At 39.2% G+C, this 20232-nt stretch overlaps 1 protein-coding gene across 2 annotated transcripts in view; it reads right to left on the reverse strand.

Annotated features, from left to right (window-relative positions):
* Positions 1 to 1531: 1531 nt before the first annotated feature.
* Positions 1532 to 20232, reverse strand: part of CDH6 (cadherin 6) — a 49518-nt gene continuing 30817 nt past the window's right edge. For both annotated transcript variants that reach the window (XM_021695920.1, XM_044916982.1), the window contains 7 exons: positions 19531 to 19718; positions 16977 to 17230; positions 11858 to 11994; positions 8982 to 9103; positions 7567 to 7684; positions 7178 to 7429; positions 1532 to 2022 (listed from right to left, as the gene is read on the reverse strand). In XM_021695920.1, the coding sequence (XP_021551595.1) occupies positions 1532 to 2022; positions 7178 to 7429; positions 7567 to 7684; positions 8982 to 9103; positions 11858 to 11994; positions 16977 to 17230; positions 19531 to 19718 (1562 nt within the window). The remainder of the gene's footprint in view (positions 2023 to 7177; positions 7430 to 7566; positions 7685 to 8981; positions 9104 to 11857; positions 11995 to 16976; positions 17231 to 19530; positions 19719 to 20232) is intronic.

Raw genomic sequence — 20232 nt, forward strand, 5'->3', positions numbered from 1 at the left:
CAGTTCAGTTGGGTCCTCTGGAAAATAACTACGATGCTAATTGCATAATTAGAGAAATAATAGATTGGATGGCTTGTACATTACTTTTCCGTTGTAGTTTGAGACCATCACTTTATCATTATAGTTCAAAGACAAGGATGGCAAGGTTGCCATAGCAACAGAGTTAAAAACAATGAAAAAATATTAATGCTTTTGAAAGTCAACTATCATTTTAATACAATCTTAAACACTCTTATTGAAGGGAATCACATTTTTCCCTTCGTAAGCGTCTTCCAAACATGTACTATGTAGTTTTTCACTATGATCTCAGCAATATATCTATATCTATCATGTCATATAAATATATAGATGTTTCCAGATGTGAAGGACAGGGTTTCAAGTTCAAGTGTGGCTGGCTGTCATTTCCCCATTAAACTCTGAGGGCGGGATTTGAGTTTTATTTAATCTATCTTTACTAATGCAACTTAATTGTGTACAAAGTCTCTGAAGAGTATGAGTTATTGTACTTCACGCTGCTATTTTCAAGTATATTAGAATAATACTGACAACAACTACAGACAAGGAGTTAAAATTTGTCTCAGAAAAGTTCCTTCAAGAATTTTAAACAATTAGACTTATTTGTAATTAGCTTACTGATGGTTGAAATAATTTTAAGTGATCTGTGGTACATTTGGTGGCCCGAACTTTAAAATATGCTAAATATTTCCTTTGTCAACATCATTAGCTATTTTCCCTTTCTCTTTATGTGGTACAAGGGCAAACTTTCACAGGTTTAATATATAACAAATTATGAGTTAGTGGCAAGGAATGAGGTATTACATTTTGTTTGTTGTTTTCCAACGTTACCATTTAATTTGCTTCTAGTCCAAAAGAGGAACAAGAATCTTAAAACGTTGGTGGATTTGATGATTTGAATAGTCATTGGTGCCGGATAAAGTTCTTGAAGAACAAAAAGGATGGGCAAATGCCATTTTAAATTCTTTGCGACACACCCATAATACACACCCATCTATATAGTTCATTATCTCCTTGTGAGCTGATATACCAGGACCAACTTCACAGTTGTTCCTCCCTCACTTCTCTTACTAAAACTATATATATATTTTTATCATTAAAGCACAGTCCCTCATCCCATTAGCATGTGAAATGTACAGCCAGAGCGACCAGCTGACCTGAGTCAATGGAGTGTAGCAGGGAGACCAGGCCAGGGAAACTGAGCCCGTTCGGAACTCGCCCTAAGAGAACGAGGGAAAATACCACTCCTGGCGCTCTCCTCCAGCACGGGGCCTGTTGGGCTGACTGACATGGTTAACTGGATGCGCTAAAAAATAAACATTTGCCTATTGGAAGCTCATAAAAGTGTACTAGAAAAAAGTCTCTAACATTGGATCCACACCGGCTGCAGCCATTGACGTTTGGAACGGGTAGAACAGAGAACCCTTCACGGAGCGGTGGATAAAGTAGAAAGAAAGAGCCACTTCACCTATTTTCGGTGTCGTACTGGAAAAGGAAAAAGGCAAAAGGCAACGCATTAGGAGTCTTTGTCACTGTCCAGGCCTCCGTACATGTCTGCGAGCTTTTTGAACCGGGGGCCCCAGTCACTAAGGTAGTCGTAGTCTTGGTCTCCATCTGTGGTCACCGACTCCAGCGAGCTCAGCGAATTGGCCACCGAGCCGGTGCCCTCGTAGGCGTAGGTGGCCAAGGAGTCGTAGGGCGGGGCGGTGGGGTCCGTGTCATTCTCCTTTAACCTTTGGTTAATGAAATCCCGGACGTCGGTGTTGTCGCGAGCTGCGGGAGTCCGTCGGGGTAGAAAAAGGGCCTCGGGCACGATGTCCCTGCGTAATTTGCTGTCCTCTATGGCTTCGGGGTTCCTCAGGGTGCCGATATCAAAGGCCTGGGTGTCCTCCTCGCCACCACCTTCGTCGTTGTAACTGACAATGTTGTCTCTGATGTCCTCTTTGGAGATGATCAAAGGTTCTTTTTTCCGCTGCCGCCTCAAAGCTGCAAACAACACCACTGTCACTGGAAGCAGAAACAAAGCAGAACGGAGAAGGGAAAGTTAATTCGCCGCCCAATTAATGTCAGCAAGACACACCGTGCCCCAATGTGAAGTTTTAAAACTTCTCTAGGAAACTGCAGACTCAACCTTTAATGCTTTGAGGTTGCGCTTGCCTCCCTGCATGATCAAACCAGGACCCCCCCCCAAAAAACCAGAGTAAATATTTGAAAGAGAGCTACGATTTAAGTAGAGGATAAAACACCTTCATATTTTGTCAGTAGTTCCCTTTTGCTTTGAAACGGCAAACTTGTTTTCAAGGTAAGGAAAACATAAAATAATAATAAAAAAAGCTCAAACAGCGAGAGTGCGGCAATAAGAGTACAAATTATGCCGAACACCTAATGCTCTGAAACTGCTTATAAGCACAAGGCTGGCACCTTCGGGATGTGTTGAAAGTTTGCATAACTCCACAGCTAAAATAACTTTTGCACTATGCCTTCTTCTTCTTCTTTTTTTTCTTCCCTGGGAGAAGTGTAAAATTAGTTTGAAACCCAAAGTAGAGATGTGAATGTCTGCATACCTTTCTACATAGAAGAAATATGATTACAGATAATACCTGGAGAGGCCCAGACACAATTCAGAAAGCCATTCTGGACTTAAAGATCAGCCCATTTAAAAGGGGGCAGGTTATAAGACACGCACCAGCTTATTTCTGTTTGAGCTAAACAAAATAAACACATTTAAGAGGGAACTTGAAAAAATTATTTCAGAGGTTCATATCCTGTAAGTTTGTTGCCTGGAATGTTCGTTCTTTGGATTTTTCCTCCTTAACTCAAATTAGAGGCAAAGCAAGGATTGTGTTTAACGAGCTCCTAATGTTTCTTCACAGCTGACTGGGTCGAACACAGCTGACTACCTGTAGAGAGACACATCTCTGAATGGACATACGGGTGGGAAAATAAAAACACAGTGACAGATTAGAGAGGAAACGCCATCTGGGGCAGAAAATGCATTGTTAAACTGGGTTGGTCCAGGGGTGTTTACTACAGGAAGTACTAGTAACGTGTTTTTATTTTCTCCTCCGTAACATGGTCCAGATTTTATGAGCCATAAAGATTGAAATATTGTAGTAAGGATTACAGAATAATGGCTTTTGGTGACTATGTATATCTACCTATATAATGATGGATATATGCATACCCAGATATCTATATATTAAATTTTCAGGTGTTAATAGTGTTATGAATAATTGGTTATCTATCCAGAGAGTTCTATATGCCAAGCACTATGGCAAGTGCTTTATATACTGAATCTCATTTAATTATCACAGCAGCCCTACAAAGTAGGTACCTTCATTTTATCATGTATATATATGTATTATACAATATAGTAACCATTTTTCATAGAGGAAATTGAGGTTTAGAGATGTCCCATATGCAAACAATTGAAATCCAGGTCAGACTAAAAAGCCAACACTTTTAATCACCAAGCATGTTTGGATTATAGACTACTTCTAAAGGCTATCCACTGTTGCCATTTCAAGTGCGTGGTTGTGTAATTGTACACATTCTCTCTTGCTGCCAAAGAGCATCCTCATGCCTCATTTGTCCCAGCCATTCAGGGCATTTATGTATTTGTTCATTCATGAAATATTTATGCAGTGCCTACTCTGTCTGTGCCAGGTCCCATTCTAGGCACTATTGGTGCAAAACCTTAATCAGGAGGGGGGCAGGGGTGGTGGTGGGGGTGGATGGAGACTGACAACGAACAATGTGTAGCATAAATAAGGCAATTATTGGGGCGCCTGGGTAGCTCAGATGGCTAAGCGTCTGCCTTCGGCTCGGGTCATGATCCCAGAGTCCTGGGATCAAGTCCCGCATCGGGCTCCCTGCTCTGCGGGAAGTCTGCTTCTCTCTCTCTCTCTCTCTCATGAATAAATAAATAAAATCTTAAAAATAAATAAATAAATAAATAAATAAGGCAATTATTAGAAGGTGATATGTACAGTGTAAACAAAGAGTAGAGCGGAGGGAGGAGGGTGAAGAGCACTTCTGTGTATGACTGAGAGGCTGTATATGCTTTGTAGGAGGAGATTGCCTCATTGAGGAAGTGACATTTGAGCAAAGGTGTGGGGAGTCAGCCAAGGGGTTGTCAGGAGAAGAGGACAGAGCTAGAAGAAAGGCCCTGGGATGGGAGGGAGCCTGGAGTGTGTGACAAACAGCCAGGAGACCCTACGGCGGGACCTGAGGGAGCCCCGCCCGGACCGGAAGGGAGTTGGAAAAGGCCACGTCATCTGGGGCCTGGAGGCTTCTGTATGTCCTCACTTTACCCTGAGGTGCTGGTGGGTGGAAAATTGCAGCGCTCTGGGCAGAGGGATGTTCATAATCTATCCTTTATGCCGGATTCCAGTGTGACCAATGGCAAGGATTTGCAAAGCAGAGGATTGTAACTAAGGATGGCCTCTGGGGATAGCGAATAGAATCAAGACTAATGTCTCCCAAAGCATTCAACCTTTATGTACCACGGTTCGTGTCATCATTTAAGGCAAGAGAGCAGGCATTTATCACTACCTAATTCTGCCCCAGTTGAAGTGATCTGTATCTTTTGTTTTGGTCCTTTGCACACCTGAAAGTGCAATACCTAGAAGAGAGGGCACGTTGGGTAATTCAAAGGCATTTCTTCACTGCCTCATTCTCCTACAGCTACAACTGCCTGTATCTTTTCTTTTTAGCCCAATGTACATCTGAACAGAAATTCTAGAAGGGAAATCTTTCTCAAAGCTAACTTTTATCGACTGAAGATGTGAGTTCTGAGCACGTGGAAAAAAAAATACATTCTGAGAAAGTAATAGCTTTCTTCCCAGTAACTGACCTCTTCCCTTTTCTCTACCCCCTGAGGCCAGAGGACAGCAGTGGGATTTTGGCGGGGTGGGGGGAGGGGGATGCTTGGACCAATTTGCTCTCAAATCCCATCATAAAGCTAGAAGGTAGCAAGGCATTTGAAATCAGCCTGCCTAGGCTCACGTAAAGGATTTGACCCTTTTAAGTCTGTTTCTTTCCATGAAAGAGAGGCAATAACACAGTGCCCCAGTGTTGTCATCAGGAATGCGTTCGTAAATGTGGAAGTTTCGTAGACTCTAAAGCACCATAGAGACACGAGATGTCGTAGTTTTCACTGTGGTTTTATTTTTGTAAATAAAACAAGAGATGCCACAGGATCCACTTTATTGACTGCAGATTTCCTCCCACATCGGTGTGGCTTTTCTCTTACAAAATCTCGGGTTTGCTTCCACCTTCTTCAATTGTCTCATTTGCAGTTCGGGCTCTCTTTCAGCCTGGACATTGCCCTGCCTTCTATGAGCTCACAAAGAAAGTAGAATGCAGTGTGGAAGCACCAAGGCTCAGGGGGTGGAAGACCTGGGTTTGGAACTTTGTTCTACCACCTGTTAGCTGTGTGACGTGCCTACAGGACTGCACTTCTTGGAGCCTTGGTTTTCTTATTTGAGATGCAGATAAATATATACCAGATGGTTCTGAGGGTTAAAGGAGAAGAACAGTTGTGAAGCATCTTGGCCAGTGTGTAGCCCACAGTGTTAGCCTAGTAAAGGATCAGTTCCATTGAGCTCCTTTTTTAATTAGGTACAGAATTCCAAAAACACTAGACCAGATGTAAGGAGCAAGGAGACAAGTTAGGAGTCCCGAGGAAACAGCAAATTTATTGGAGGAAGGAAATGATGAAGAGAGGATAAAGGTAGTTGGTGAGGAGGAAAAAAGCCGGCGGGGCGGGGAGGGGGGCGGGAAGGGAGAGAAAATGGATAGATGATGAAGGAAAGGAAGAATCACCTCTTTAAGATGAGAGTCAGCTCTTCTTCTATAGACCACGGAAGAGTCCATGGAATTCTCCCTGACTACAGCCCTGCCAATTCAGCCCTTCTAAAAATAATCTTTTTCCCCCTAATCAAAAAGAATATTTGTATCCTTCTCTTCCAAAAACAATTTTTACAGACTCACACCATTAGAAACACTGATTTGTCTTTGCATACTGTCAGCTTTTATTTATCTTCATATCTTAAAATACTTTTCCCAAATCTTCGTTGACAAAGAGAATCACAGTTCTGTAGTTAAGTTTCAAGACTTCTGTTATAATTAGCAAAATTGATATGGAATGTGAAGCTCTTAAGCAGGGATCCCTAGGCATTCTCTTCTTGGAAAAATGTAGGTCTTTTACTCTTTATTCTTCTCAACGCTATATTGTAATTTTTAAAAAGAGTCCCTCCCCCCCCCCCCCGTGCAATCCAGGTTGACACTTAACTTCTTACCTTTCTTCCCCTTGTGTAGCAAGCTTACTTTGACTTTTGGAAGGACTGAGTTAACTAACATTTGATTTCTTAGTTCACAACAGTCAACAGTCTGTTGAGCATTTTGAGCTCAACCTGTGTGCTTAATTCATGGGTTGGGGACAAAAATTTCATTTGAATCATTGCTAGACCTCGATTTTCACCTTGATTGCATTCATTTCTTTTAGGTCCCAGATTTATTTCCTCAGTCACAGAAATTGATAATTATTGAGAATCTGAGAAATAATAGACATTGTGTATGTGGCAGTTGGGGAGCAAGGCTAAGAAGTTAGTGATTCAAAGGGGTAGCCCAAAGCAAGTTGGCTGGGTGGAAGAAAATTTCATCGCTTTTCATTTCCCCGTATGAGAGAGAAAAAGTCATCACATTTCTCTTTCCACTTTCCCATTGATCTTTTTAAACTTTACCTTCATAGAAAGGGCCCTCAGCACACCCTCCGTGCCGGATGACTTTCTCTCTTTAAAATTTAACAATGTTTGCCAGGTTAAATGGGAAACAACAAATGAAATGGAAAGGGCACATTGAGAGTGCCCTCCAGTCCCCCTGGGATTCATTCTCTGTCTGATAGACAAGAGATGCTTTGGGTGGACTGATTCCCAGGGTAGATGAAGACATGGGCCAGTTTCACGTCTGTTCATTCTCCAAAGCTGTTTTCAAGCCAAAACTAGTTCATGGTTGAACAACACAGATCCTCAGCATATAACTCTGCTCACCTAGATCGGGCTGTATGCCTTACCGGGGGAGGTGGATAAATCTAGGGTGTCACAGTAACAGTGTGTGCCCCTCAGCATGGGGAGATAGGAGGCAGGGAGAAGCAGTTTACCTAGTAGGGTCACGATGCACAGAAGGATGGCGATCAGGGCCCCCGTGCTCAGGCCCGTGGGGTGCACGAGGGCCTCCGCGTGGCAGGACTGCATGTTGCCATGGTGGTCACATGCACAGACCCGGACAGTCACTGTCCCTGTGCTGCTCTGGACTGGGTAGTCGTTGTCTGAAATCACCACGGGCAGGAGATAGGTGCTCATCTCGTGTCTGTTGTAGCCATTTTTCCGAGTTAAGATTCCTGCCGTGTTATCTGCAACCGGAAAGCAAAGTGGTGAATGTCACGTGCATACCACATCGTGGATTGGAAAAATTGTGACGCTAACAGAGAGAGAGTGAGAGAGAAAGCTATCAATATATAGACAGAGAAGATAACTTGGGCACATTTACCTTTGTTGTCATGAATGGTAAAGTTTGAACCACTGGCTGCTTCTGGGGCCAAAGAGAAGGAGAATTGGTGCCCGCTGTAAGGGTCATCTTTGTCAATGGCTCGTAGGGTCTGAATCAACTAAAATCAAAACCATAAAGCTGCTATGAAGTTCGGCTAACTCAAAAGCGTTCCTTACAGTTTTGCAGTAAATTGCATGACTACGTGATTTCTAATTTTATTTATTTTTTTATGTTTATTTTTTAACGCATCTTTTTTTTTTTTTTAAAGATTTTGTTTATTTATTTATTTGACAGAGAGAGAGGGAACACAAGCAGGGGGAGTGGGAGAGGGAGAAGCAGGCTTCCCGCCAAGCTGGGAGCCCGATGCGGGGCTTGATCCCAGGACCCTGGGATCATAACCTGAGCCGAAGGCAGATGCTTAACGACTGAGCCACCCAGGCGCCCCTGATTTTCTATTTTAATTTAAAAACAATAGCCTCTAGAAAATTTACAATGAATCCACTTTATGCAATGAACAAATGGGTTGGAAAGAGAGCCGGGAATAATACTTTGTTGTAGGGCTAACCCCACTGGGCACTGTAGGATATTTAACAGCAAGCCTGGCCTCCACCCGCTATCTACCCGTAGCACACTACTCTTTGTGACAATCAAAAATGTCCCCAAACATTGCCAAATGTCCCCTGGGGGCAAAATCACATGGGTTGGGAAACACTACCCTAGAGAGATACAAAGCTATAAAATACCACAATGATCTATGAAAACATTTCAGCTAAAAAAATCAGGCACTCTTTGGACACAGCCTGTTTAGAAATGCAGTCTTGACATATACATAAGCCATCGACTTGCCTAAAAGCTAACAAGAAAGTTTGTACATAAAATACAACTTCAGCTTCCTGCTTTAATATGTATTTTAACAGTGCACTTCTATTTTGACAAACTGTAACATAATTTTTATATCACTGGCAGAAAAGACCTATTTCAGGTAGGGACAAATGTGTAAAACAGGAAAACATTCACGAATTTGTATTACTTGTACAGATGGGCAATATAAATAAGTGAAACTATGAATTATAGACATTTGTAAAATATGTTCTGGTTATTGCTTTCCAGTATATATGGTAATTAAAAGTAAGCTCACCAATTAAGATTTTTTCCAATAAAACTGTGACTAATCTATTTTAATGAAAATTTAAGACTGATCTGAATCAGCATCAGTCTCTGAGAATGATGAACTTCCAGTTCTTAAAAACTGTTTGTTCTCTTATGCAAGTTAAACATTCATTCTGGTTCTTATTTATAGTATTAATTTTGTTAGCATATACTTCATAGATAATTCAAAAACTCGCCCTCAGCTCTGTGTATTAGAAGATCTAAATTAATCTGACTGAATTAATTTGCTTTCTTATGAAACTCACCTGATCTGCTTTTGCTTTTTCGCAGACAAAAGTTTCATAGAATTCAGCAAATTCTGGGGCATTGTCATTGACATCTAGAACTTTAATATATAGAGGGACTCGGCTGCTTTGCTTTGGATTATCTGCAACATGCCAAAAAGAAAGAAATAGGCATTTATGTATTGATCGCCAATCCCCTTTAGACAATTGTCACTCACTCCTTTCTCATTCATACACAGATTCCCCAAGGCTGCTCTGAGTACCACAGGGCATTATGTACAACTTAGTCACCAAAAAGAATAGATTGGTACTTCTGGAGTTGGATACACCTGTTGGAGATACCTGTGAGACAGAGCTACTTGTGGGGATAGAGTACAACTGGATAGCAAATCCCAGAGTTGCACAAAATAAAGAAAAGCTATCCAGGAAAGGCAGTCTAGAGGCAGATTTTAAGAGAAGCCAAAGAAGCAAGGAGATGGGGAAAATTGTACAAAAGAAAGATCGAGGGATATGTGAAGGAAACCAATGGTTGTTTTGGTCTTAGCTCTTTAGTTTTTGTGCTGAATACAAGCTAGATGTAGTGCTCAGCACTTTGCTATATTATCTTATTTAATCCTTACAAACTTTTGAGGTAAATACAGCTATCGACCCTACTATAGAGATGAGGAAACCGAGGCACAGATAGGTTAGGTAATTTGTCCACCTTCACAGAGATGATAAGTAAGAAGTAGAGCCTAGATTTCAACTTGGGTCTGTCTGACTCCAAAGCCCAGGCTGTTCATCCAGGATAATGAGAGAGCAGCATCCATGTTGGAAGACTGGAGGTGAATGAGTATTTTGGGTAGTGTGGAAGACAGATTCTTGGTCTAAGAATCAGGAATTGGAATCTCTGAGCTCAGTGCTCCTCATTCACTTCACTTATATATCTGTTTGTTCCCAACATAAATATTTAGTGAGCATCTCATTTCTAATACATGCTAGCCACTCTCTGGGGTGCTGGGACACATGGGGGACATAACACAGATCCGGCATCCTGGAGCTTTATTCTCCTGGGGGCAGATAAACTGTAAACACATAAATAGATAACGCATCAGATGGTAAATGCTATGGAGAATTTAAAGAGGGAAAGGGATGGGAGAGAGGTGGAGGTGCTACTTTGAGGGGGATGACCGCTCATTCTCATCCAATGAGATGCCATTTGGACAGAGACATGAATAAAGAGATGAATTAAGCCATGTGAATATTTCCGGCTCTCCAGATAAAAGGAACACCAAGTGCCAAGGCCCTGGAATGGGAGTGGGCTGGTTTTATGTAAGCTCTGGGCTTCTGTTGCATCAAAGATAGTTAAGAAGTTTAGACAATAAGATTCTTAAGCTCCTTTGCATCTAAAATGTTGCTCACATTATTACAAAGTTGGAGTTGCCGAAGATGAAGTTTTTTTAAAAAATTTTTTTATTAACATATAATGTATTATTTGTTTCAGGGGTACAGGTCGGTAATTCATCAGTCTTACACAATTCACAGTACTCACCATAGCACATACCCTCCCCAATGTCCATCACCCCGCCACCCCATCCCCCTCCCACTCCAGCAACCCTCAGTTTGTTTCCTGAGATTAAGAGTCTCTTATGGTTTGTCTCCCTCTCTGGTTTCATCTTGTTTCAAAAATGAAGTTTTAAAAGGTCTTTATCACTAGTACTTTCAAATATATCACAGAAACATTAAGTCTTAAAAAAATTTTTAGGCACAAAGCTTAAAAAACACATGAAATGACTACTTCAGTAAAACATAAAATTTCATGATGTTAAAAAATGGTCCTTTTCAGTGTGAAAAATAATTTTGTAATTCTAAACCTTTAAGTATGCTCTGTCATTGGTATCTGCATTAGTCCCTCCGCATAAATTCTGGAGAGCAAATTCCTACCTAACAAATTTGTAATTAGGAGTTCTTAATGCTATCACAAAGCAATTCTTCATTTTGCCCATATTGGTTATTTATTATTCTACTCAATATTCTTCAGCTATTTCAAATCTCATGAGTTAGGTTAACAAAGAATACTACTGTAATATACCATTAGATATGGAATATTTCACACTAGATACCCAACTGAGCTAAAAATATTTGAACTTTTAAAATCAAAAACAAAAACTAAAAAAATGAGCTATAATTTGGAAGCTTATTTTTAAGCATTTAAATGTTATTTTAAAAATACTTTTTCTTTCATGTACTTAGGCCTACACATTGTGTTTACATTACACAATTTTCACTGTGTATAATCATTTTATTTGAAGCATTCATTTGGCACTATTTTTCTTTGCCTTCATTTTCATGGGGACTTCCATAAAATCTGCTCTAAACATCTTATTGATTACTTGGTGGTTTGGATTGCTCACTTTGGTGTACAGTGGAAAAGCTAAAATTTATATCTCTTACTTCTGTAATGATTTTGAACTAGAAATTCTATAGAAAACTGGAGAATAGATATCTGAAAGATTTCTAAGTAATGCCTACGTTTTTTAATATACTTGATTCCCCTCCCCTCCCAATTCCAACCATGAGCCCATGTTTTTCAGCTGCTTCTGTTATGTTCTGATTGATAAAGCTTTTTGGAATCAAATCCAATATGTACCAATTCAACCTCATTTGAGAGATGCATTCTCATTTTATTATTTCTGAACTACAGATCGTCCACAGGTGCCTCTGCATTTGTGAATGAAATAACACGTGCCCAGAAGAAACATTACTGCAAATCATTACAGGGCTGTTTCCCTCAATATGTATTGAGTAGGATATCAGTACATGGTGATGAATTTCAGCCTCGCTTCACCAGCCCTTGCCGGGACACTCACTCCGTGCTCCGTCAGCTGGGGACAGCTGCGGTGTGAGGTTAGACTTACTGATCTCTGTTGCGATTACTGTAATGTTGTGCCACAGCAGTGTTTCTCGGTCAAGAAGTTTCGACGTAAAAATGGAACCATTTCCAGAATCAATGTTGAATATTCTGTCCATATCTGTGTGTCGATCAACAGAATACCTAAAAATGCAGAGTAGAATTTAGAATGGTTTTCTTTTCTTTTCTTTTTAAAAATGAAATATAGTTGACACACAGTTACCTTAGTTTCAGGTGTCCAGCATAATGATTTGACAAGTCTACATGTATGCTGTGCTCACCACAAGTTTAGCTACCATCTGTCCCCATACAATGCTAGAAAGGTTTTCCTTGTATTTGTTATTCTCACATCCTAAAACTAGCCCCAGAATTTGTTACATGAGTTTTTTCTACTTGTAGCACATATTTGCATATCTATAACTCAGTATTAAGCAAAATATTCTGGGAAATCAATTCTTTACAATTGAGGTCCTAATGGTAAACCCATTAGACAAGTTGCATGAGTTTGAGAATCACCTATTAAAGTTTCTCTTATATGTAATTTGTATCAAGTTTGTATAGTAATTGTCACATTTTAACTCAAATTTTTAGAACCTTAGAACTTTAATGTGTATGCAGGTGTTCCTGTGCATGAGTAGGGTTATTGTCTAGTTTTCTGTTATCTACTTTGTTTTAAAAATCATTATGTAGAAAGAAGCAAAAACTGGGTAGTGTGGCTGCAGTTAGTGAGGTGGGAAAAGAGAGAGAGAAAATGAGGTTGGGGAGAGATTCAAGAGTCTGGACTGTGGAAGGATGGGCTGGCCATGGCAAGGATTTGGGATTTGTTCTAAGAGCAATGCGAATCTACCACTGGATTTAAGCAGGCAAATGTTCCAATCTAAATCATGTTTAACAAAGATCACTGGTTGAATCGAGAATGGTTAGCTGGTGCAGTCACAAACTGGTAGAAGAAGAGAAGAACAGGGTTTGGGGAAGAGCCTAAGTTCCCGATATATTAAAGCTGAGGGTGATCAAGGAAAGCCTGGGAAGGGAAAGATCTGGATTGACAACTTAGATCTCTGGTTCACTTGTCTAGGAAGAGAAGGTCCAATGAAGGGAGAAAAATATTAAGGAGAGAATCACTTAAGTGGAGAAAATGGGGACCCACAGTGCCCAGAGCAGTGCCCAGAGCAGAGTAGGAACTGGAGAACTATTTAAGGAGTTCAGAGAATTCAAAGAAAACCGAGAGTTGTCTTAGAAATCAAAGGAGGACAGAGTTTTCAACACTGAAATTGATGGAAAACTAGCAGATTTTGAGAAATGTTATCTTCTTTATCAATTTATTACCAGTTTTTAGAATAGCTATATATGGGGAAAATATGTATGCACTGTTTTATGTAGGGGACATTAAAGAGAAAACTCAGGAGACAGTTGATATGTTAAGGTCATTAGGGAGAAAAATTGCCCATTTCAGCTGGAGTCTCAAAATTTATGTTATGATGGGAAATTTAAAAATATTGGCTTGGTAGAAATACTATTAAGTAGATGACCAACAAATCATACACATGAAGACTTATTATGAATGCTCTAAGAAAAATAAGCTGTTGTTACTAATTTGTAATAGTGTACCATGTTCAAGATTCTATTTCAGTTGATTATTTTACTTCAAAATGTAACTGGTGAATTATAATTTAATTCTGCTTAAATATAATTTAAACCTGCTATTAAAGAGAATTAAGAAGTTCAAAAAGGATATCTATATATCTCAAGTCAGGTTAGAATTTTAATTTTAGTTTATATAAACCTTATATTTTATTATTAAGGGTCCATCTCTTACAGATAAAACAGCCATTATTTTTGCCATTTTATGTCATGAATCAATGTTTATTAAGAATTTAGTCAACAGCATTGAACTTGATCACCTGCCTTCACTGTTAATTTGAGAATGATAAATATTTATAGCACATAACTACCCAAAAAGGAAATCTCAATATTCATAGATTTTGTAAGAAATTTAATGACAGCCTACAAATATATTTTCCCCTCATGAAAAATGTCAAGCTGAAGATATGCTGCTTATTGCCTTTATAAGCTGTTACAATTATATACAGCAGTAATCTTTTCTTGTTCTTTGTCTGTTTTCTTCCTGCTATAGTTTTAAGTTTTACAAGTAATCATATTTTCTTGTCAAGCCTTTGAAATAAAGAGTATGGGGTGAGGAATTTTGAGTTGAAGGTGGCTATTGATTTTAAAGAGGAACTACTTAGGAAAAACCGAAATTGTGCGTGAGTTTTTCCCTTAATTGGGAGATTTAAAAATTAATAGGAAATTTCAGATGTCTACATTGTTTAGGAAAGATGTTTGCACATGAAGCCTTATCTGTCTGTTGTTTTCTTTCCAAAGTAATTTCAATTCATATCTAGTATATTTACTGTCCAGTCACATTAATTGTAGTCACAACAGATAAGGAACAAGGTAATCAATCTTAACATGATTATAGCAGATTATTTTGCTAGGTAGCTCTTTTTTTCCCCCCCCCAGAAATTTATTATATGCTGTGATTCAATAATTTGTCTTCTAACATATCCTCTCAAGTCAGGGAGATTTGTGGGTCAGGAAAGGAAGTATGTTTGCATGTAAATTTTTCATAATATCTCTTCAGAGTGACATTTTATAAGGCTCTTCCATGGAATTGTCAAAGGGCATTTGTGATAAAGTTACTGGAAGAAAATTATTTTATGTAATTAAAGAACTAAAGATTTGTGCCTGCATAATGATAGATCAATGTTTGGGGGGGAGAATTCTCTAATATTAATTGTGTACCTAACATATTGTCTAGCACCTTGGTTGTTCAATACTTACATCTTGGATAACCAAAAACTATGTGTGGATGTACTTTCCCAATCTGAGAATCACTTTTGTCCTATAAAAGGACTCACTGGAATATACATTTATATACCAATATATCCTTATTTGTATTTTTACCCTTCAGTCTATATCTATATATGAAATCCATATGTACCAAGAAAAGGCTGGTATAAAAAAAATTCAAAATTAGCTGACAGTCAACCCAGTCTGACAAGCTAACTACTTCCTTTAATAAAACATAAAATAATGCAGTGCGTTAAAATGGTATTCATTATAAAAAGTAAAATAGACATAAAAATGCAGCCTAAATTCCCAGGAGACATTATCTTTTTCAATTAAAAGCATGTTGACTGATCAAAGAGGTAACAAAGCTCATATTTATATGAACTTCCAGCATTAACCCTTTTAAATTGGTCTTGACATTGACTTGCTAGATCTTTCCCTTACACAGGACAAATTCTGAGTGAGAGAATCGGTTGTGAAAGTACTTAAAATTATTTGTGTTGTACAAACAAAGGCTGTTGTTCATTTTCCATATTAATAATATTAAATGTATATGGAAGGACACTTGATCCGTGGAGCTTACATGTGACTACTTTGGGTTGACTATAGTCCAGTTCACGGAGTCTACAGATACTCTCATAGATATTCTCGTATAAAACAACAAGAGTCTATTTTCCGGTTGATTTAAAACTATTCCCTGAGAGTAAACTAGGCATTTTTGTGTTTTAGATGTGGGACTTGCCATAAGGTTTCATTTGAACAAAGAGCTCATGGCTGAAAAGTTAGAAAATGATTGCCTTAGAATCTCAAACTCTTTCATCTGCAATAATATTCTTCATGGGACCACCAGTGTGATCCTGTTAAACAGTAGTTTTAGATTAGGTTAATACTCCTATTCAAAACTTTGCAGTGGCTTCCTCCCTCAATCAGAATAGAATCCAGTCTTTACCAAGGCCTGCAAATGCCGTGTAGGACCTGCCACACTCACCACTTACTGTACCTCCCTGTTGCCTCACAAACTACTCCCCACCTTGCTTGCTCTCTTCTAGCTCATAAACCTCCTTGCTACTCTTTCTTCATGCCAAGCAAGCTCTGGTATCAGACCTTACCCTCATTTTTCCCTCTCCTTGGAATGTTCTTCTCCCAGATATCAACATAGTTCATCCCTTCATTTCAATCAAATCTTTACTCAAATGATTTCTTACCAAAGGCAGGCCTGACTACCCTATGTAAAATGGTACCCCAGATACCCTCTGTTTCCATACTCTGTCTTATTTTATTGCTTACACTGTATTTTACCTGAAATACTTCATATTTGTTGTTTGCCTATTTCTGTCTGCCCCAGTTAGAATGTAAGCTTCATGAGATCAGGACTTGATATTGTTCTCTATTGTATCTCTAAAGCCTAGAACATACCTGGCATATGGCAGGTGCCCTGATCAGAATTTATCTGTGGGCTCACTGGCAAGAGTTCCCCTAGCTTGTCAGTCTGCTTACTTTTTTTTTTTTTATGGGGGCTAATTGATAGAATGATATTCTGATTTAGCAGTTTTCTCATCTAGTCAACTAAGCTACTGACTCAAGGCTGGAAGTTGTTGACTCCAGTGCTCTCATGATAAAATTCTAGAATACTAAAGCATCTGTGGTTTCAAAGAGGAAGGAGGCTTCCTTACAGCCTGATTTACAGCTAAGGTATACGGAATGTATAGGGAAAATAGAGCTTGCTTACATAGTATAAATTAGAATTCAGCTCTGTTAATTTCCCCAGGATTTCTCAGACATATATCATGAGATGATTCTTATTTTTATCCATGTCTGACAAAGAAAAACATTATGCATCCAAATGGAGCATAATTCTGCTTCTAAGTGTTACATAATATGTTCTTATACACTTGAGAAACAGACTCAGCCCGGTGTCTTGTTTATTAAAAGTCACAGAGTTCTCTCCATGCTACTCTTTGACAAATCTAAGACCTTAAAGAAAAATTCCAGGCCATTCTGTTGTATTTCCTTATACCATTTTCATGTAAGTTGTCAACTCCCATAGATCATTTTGTGTGTGTCCCCCCGCCCCAATTTTGTGTTTTTTAGATTTACACTGTTGCTAAAGTAATGTTTATGTTGAGCAAGGAGAGTAAAGATGCTGTTTAGAGTAGTTTTTCAGGAAGACACAGTGTCTCATTGGAAAAAAGGATTAATTTTCTAACTTGCAGGTGATACTTGCATAGCAATCGGCTAAAGCTTCTGAAAGAGACAGGTTGCAGGAGTGTGCTTACTTGACAGGATTCCTGGCAGCATCTGGATCTTGGGCTGTGACTGAGCCTATTGTCGTGTTTATCTGAGCATCTTCTCTTATCTGTAGGATGTAGGCCAGTTTGCTGAAGACGGGGGGCTCATCCACATCTTCCACCATAATTCTGACTGTAGCTGCATCTTTGAATGGACCCAGGTAGAGAAAGCGGGGTTCAACATGAGGATTGGAGGCTTCCACCTTGAGGGTGTACACTTTCTTCTTTTCAAAGTCCAAGAGCTTGGGGAGGGTAGGGGGAAGAGACATATTGGAAGCAACCAAGACACACAGAAAGACAGGAGCCATTTTTAGTGCAAATCTAGGGTAAATGAATATGACCGTATTGCTTAGGATCATCACCACACAGTGTGAAATTGGGCAAAGGCATGGGAGTTCAGATGCCACACTGTCCTGATGAAAAGTGTGGGCTGAGGGCGCCTGGGTGGCTCAGTCGTTAAGCGTCTGCCTTCGGCTCAGGTCATGATCCCAGAGTCCTGGGATCGAGTCCCACATTGGGCTCCCTGCTCGGCAGGAAGCCTGCTTCTCCCTCTCCCACTCCCCCTGCTTGTGTTCCTTCTCTCGCTCTCTCTCTCTCTGTCAAATAAATAAATAAAAATCTTAAAAAAAAAAAAAAGTGTGGGCTGAAACCACAGGGCAGTACACAGAAGTGTGGAATAATTTAAAACCAATAAACCATGTGCTTCAAAGCTAATAATTAATTTTGGTTACTTTTTTTAATGATTGCACTTTCATCATGTACGGTGTGATAGTTTCTCTTTCCTTTAGCACACTGTTATATGTGTGTATCTATAATGCTGCTGCCTTGCAAGTGGGTACAAGGGTGCAAGGTATGATGGACAGGGAAGGGAACCTGGAGGCAGGAGTCTTATAAGACCTCCTTTAAAAAAAATTCTTGTATTTGACTAGAGGGAGTCCTGTCAGGGGCAAGTTGGCAAATACGTAGTAGATTATTATGTGTCAGATGTTGTCACATCTGGCTGTCCTTGAACACTTAATGAGTGTTTTAAAATTTGCCAGTACCTGGACCCCACCCTGGATCATTAAACCAAAATATCTGTGGTGGGGGTGGGAATCTATGTGTTTAAATGCCTCCCCCAGTGATGCTGATGTGCAACCAGAATTGAGAACCACATGTTTGCATCATGACTCCCTTTTCCTCATTCAGATAAAAATAGATTTAATATGGTTTTGTGGGGGTTTTTTTTGTGTGTGTGTGGTTTTTTTTTTGTGCATGTGCATGAGTTGATAAAATATTCCGAGTGATATCCTGATAAGGGCATTGGGCTAATTACTTGCCAACGAAAGTAATGATCATTGCTGTCAGAGGTCTTTAGGAAAAGTATCTCTACTTCTTGAGACATAGTGAACCCAAATGCTTATTGCTGACTTTTAGTTTTAGATGATGATATGACAAGGCTCACTAGAAACACAATTAATCAAGATATTAGTGAATGTGATTTAGTTGGCTAGGCAAAATTTCAGTTTGAATCTGATAATGCACTAAGAAAATTAAAAAGGTTAATGCACACTAATGGGCTTCCTAATTATATTATAGTATAAAACATTGGTCTGAGTGTCGCTTAAACATGTTTTAATGTGTTCCCAGGTATTAAGACATGTAATCCAAAGCTTAAGAGGAAAGAATTTTCTCGTTATTTACATCCACCTATGCTTATATTTACCAGCGAATATAACAGTGTGCTGTTATATTAAAGAAGAGAGAAAATATTACACTGTACATGATGAAAGTGAAATCATTAAAAAAGGTAACCAAAATTAATGTATTGTTAGCTTTGAAGCACACGGTTTATTGGTTTTAAATTTTTCCACACTTCTGTGTACTGCCCTGTGGTCTTAGACAATTTTGGGGGTAAATAGTGAGTGAGTACATAGGGCAAAAATTGGAATTCAGAAATATAAAGAATTTATTATCGTGTTCCAAAGAGTAGCTAAAGAGCTCATAGGAAATTTGTGTTAATTTATTTCTGTGGTCTTTTTATATCCTCTCTCTCTCTCTCTAACTCAGGCCGTCTTTATCACTGCTTGTGTTATTCTCTTCCTTCAAAGCATGTATCAGAATTTATAACTATACACTTGTTTGTTTGCTTATTTGCTTCCTTGTCTCTTTTCTGCCTTAGATTGGCAGTTCTGTGGAAGCAGAGACCATTCTGTTGAATGTACTATTGTACCTCCTGCATCTAGAAGAGTGTCTGGCACTGTTTGCTTATTTTTCATTGACAATATTTATTTTATGTACTTTAATGTATATTATTTATTTGTGTCATTTATTTACTTATTAGGAGGTTCTTAATAAGAATTTATTGAAAGTATGAAATTAATGAATGCATCAGATTATTGAGGACCTCTAAAAGCCAACCATTAGATTTGGTGTTTAAAAAAAAAAATTCATAAAATAAGAATCTAGAGGAACGTTCATGTGAGATGTAATTACCCCGGTTACTCGGGGACTGGAGAAAAGTGAATGTCTCATTTGCATGGTAGTTAACAAATGGCATTACCTTTTTGACAGTAATAACCCCTTCCTGGGTTTCCTGGTCAGTGATGACATCAAACATGTCCAGCCCCTCTCCCTCTGTAATGCTGTACTCAATTTCAGCATTTTCTCCCGTGTCAGCGTCGCTGGCTTTGATCCTGCCAATCGGTGTACCGGGCGGAGAAGATTCGGGGGTCTTAAACTGGTATGTACCTATTAATCACCAGACAGATATAAGTCAAGCACAGATGAAGGATGCTCTATCATAATAAAGACAAAACTTATTTTCTAACAGTTCTTTCAGACATTACTACGGATGCAATCAGATTTGTACTTTCCTCACGATAATTAATGGTGCTCTATCCTCCTTACATCCTTACTTTCATGATTGTTAAGAATATTTCTTCTGTCATGACCTGTCTCTTTGCAGATGGAGAACACTTTTTTTGTCCTCTAAATAGGCCTCCAGGTTCATGGGTATGATGGCAAGAAAGACTAAGCTGCTGGGGGTGGGGGTGGTGCACAAGGTTTCGAAGCCCCCGTTGAATAATCTTAGCAGAAAGAATGGGAAAGAATTTAACCTGACCTGTAACTTCAAGCCAATTATGAGGTAGTTCTTAAAAGGGTTCTTTGTGTCATTGCTAATAACAACTGGAGGTGAAATAAATGACCGCGATCTAGAGGATGTATCCAAGCAGACACTCACTCACACAGGGAGCTGGTCTGG

Source organism: Neomonachus schauinslandi, chromosome 7, assembly GCF_002201575.2.
Source record: "Neomonachus schauinslandi chromosome 7, ASM220157v2, whole genome shotgun sequence".
In the NCBI taxonomy this organism is placed as follows: Eukaryota; Metazoa; Chordata; class Mammalia; order Carnivora; family Phocidae; genus Neomonachus; species Neomonachus schauinslandi.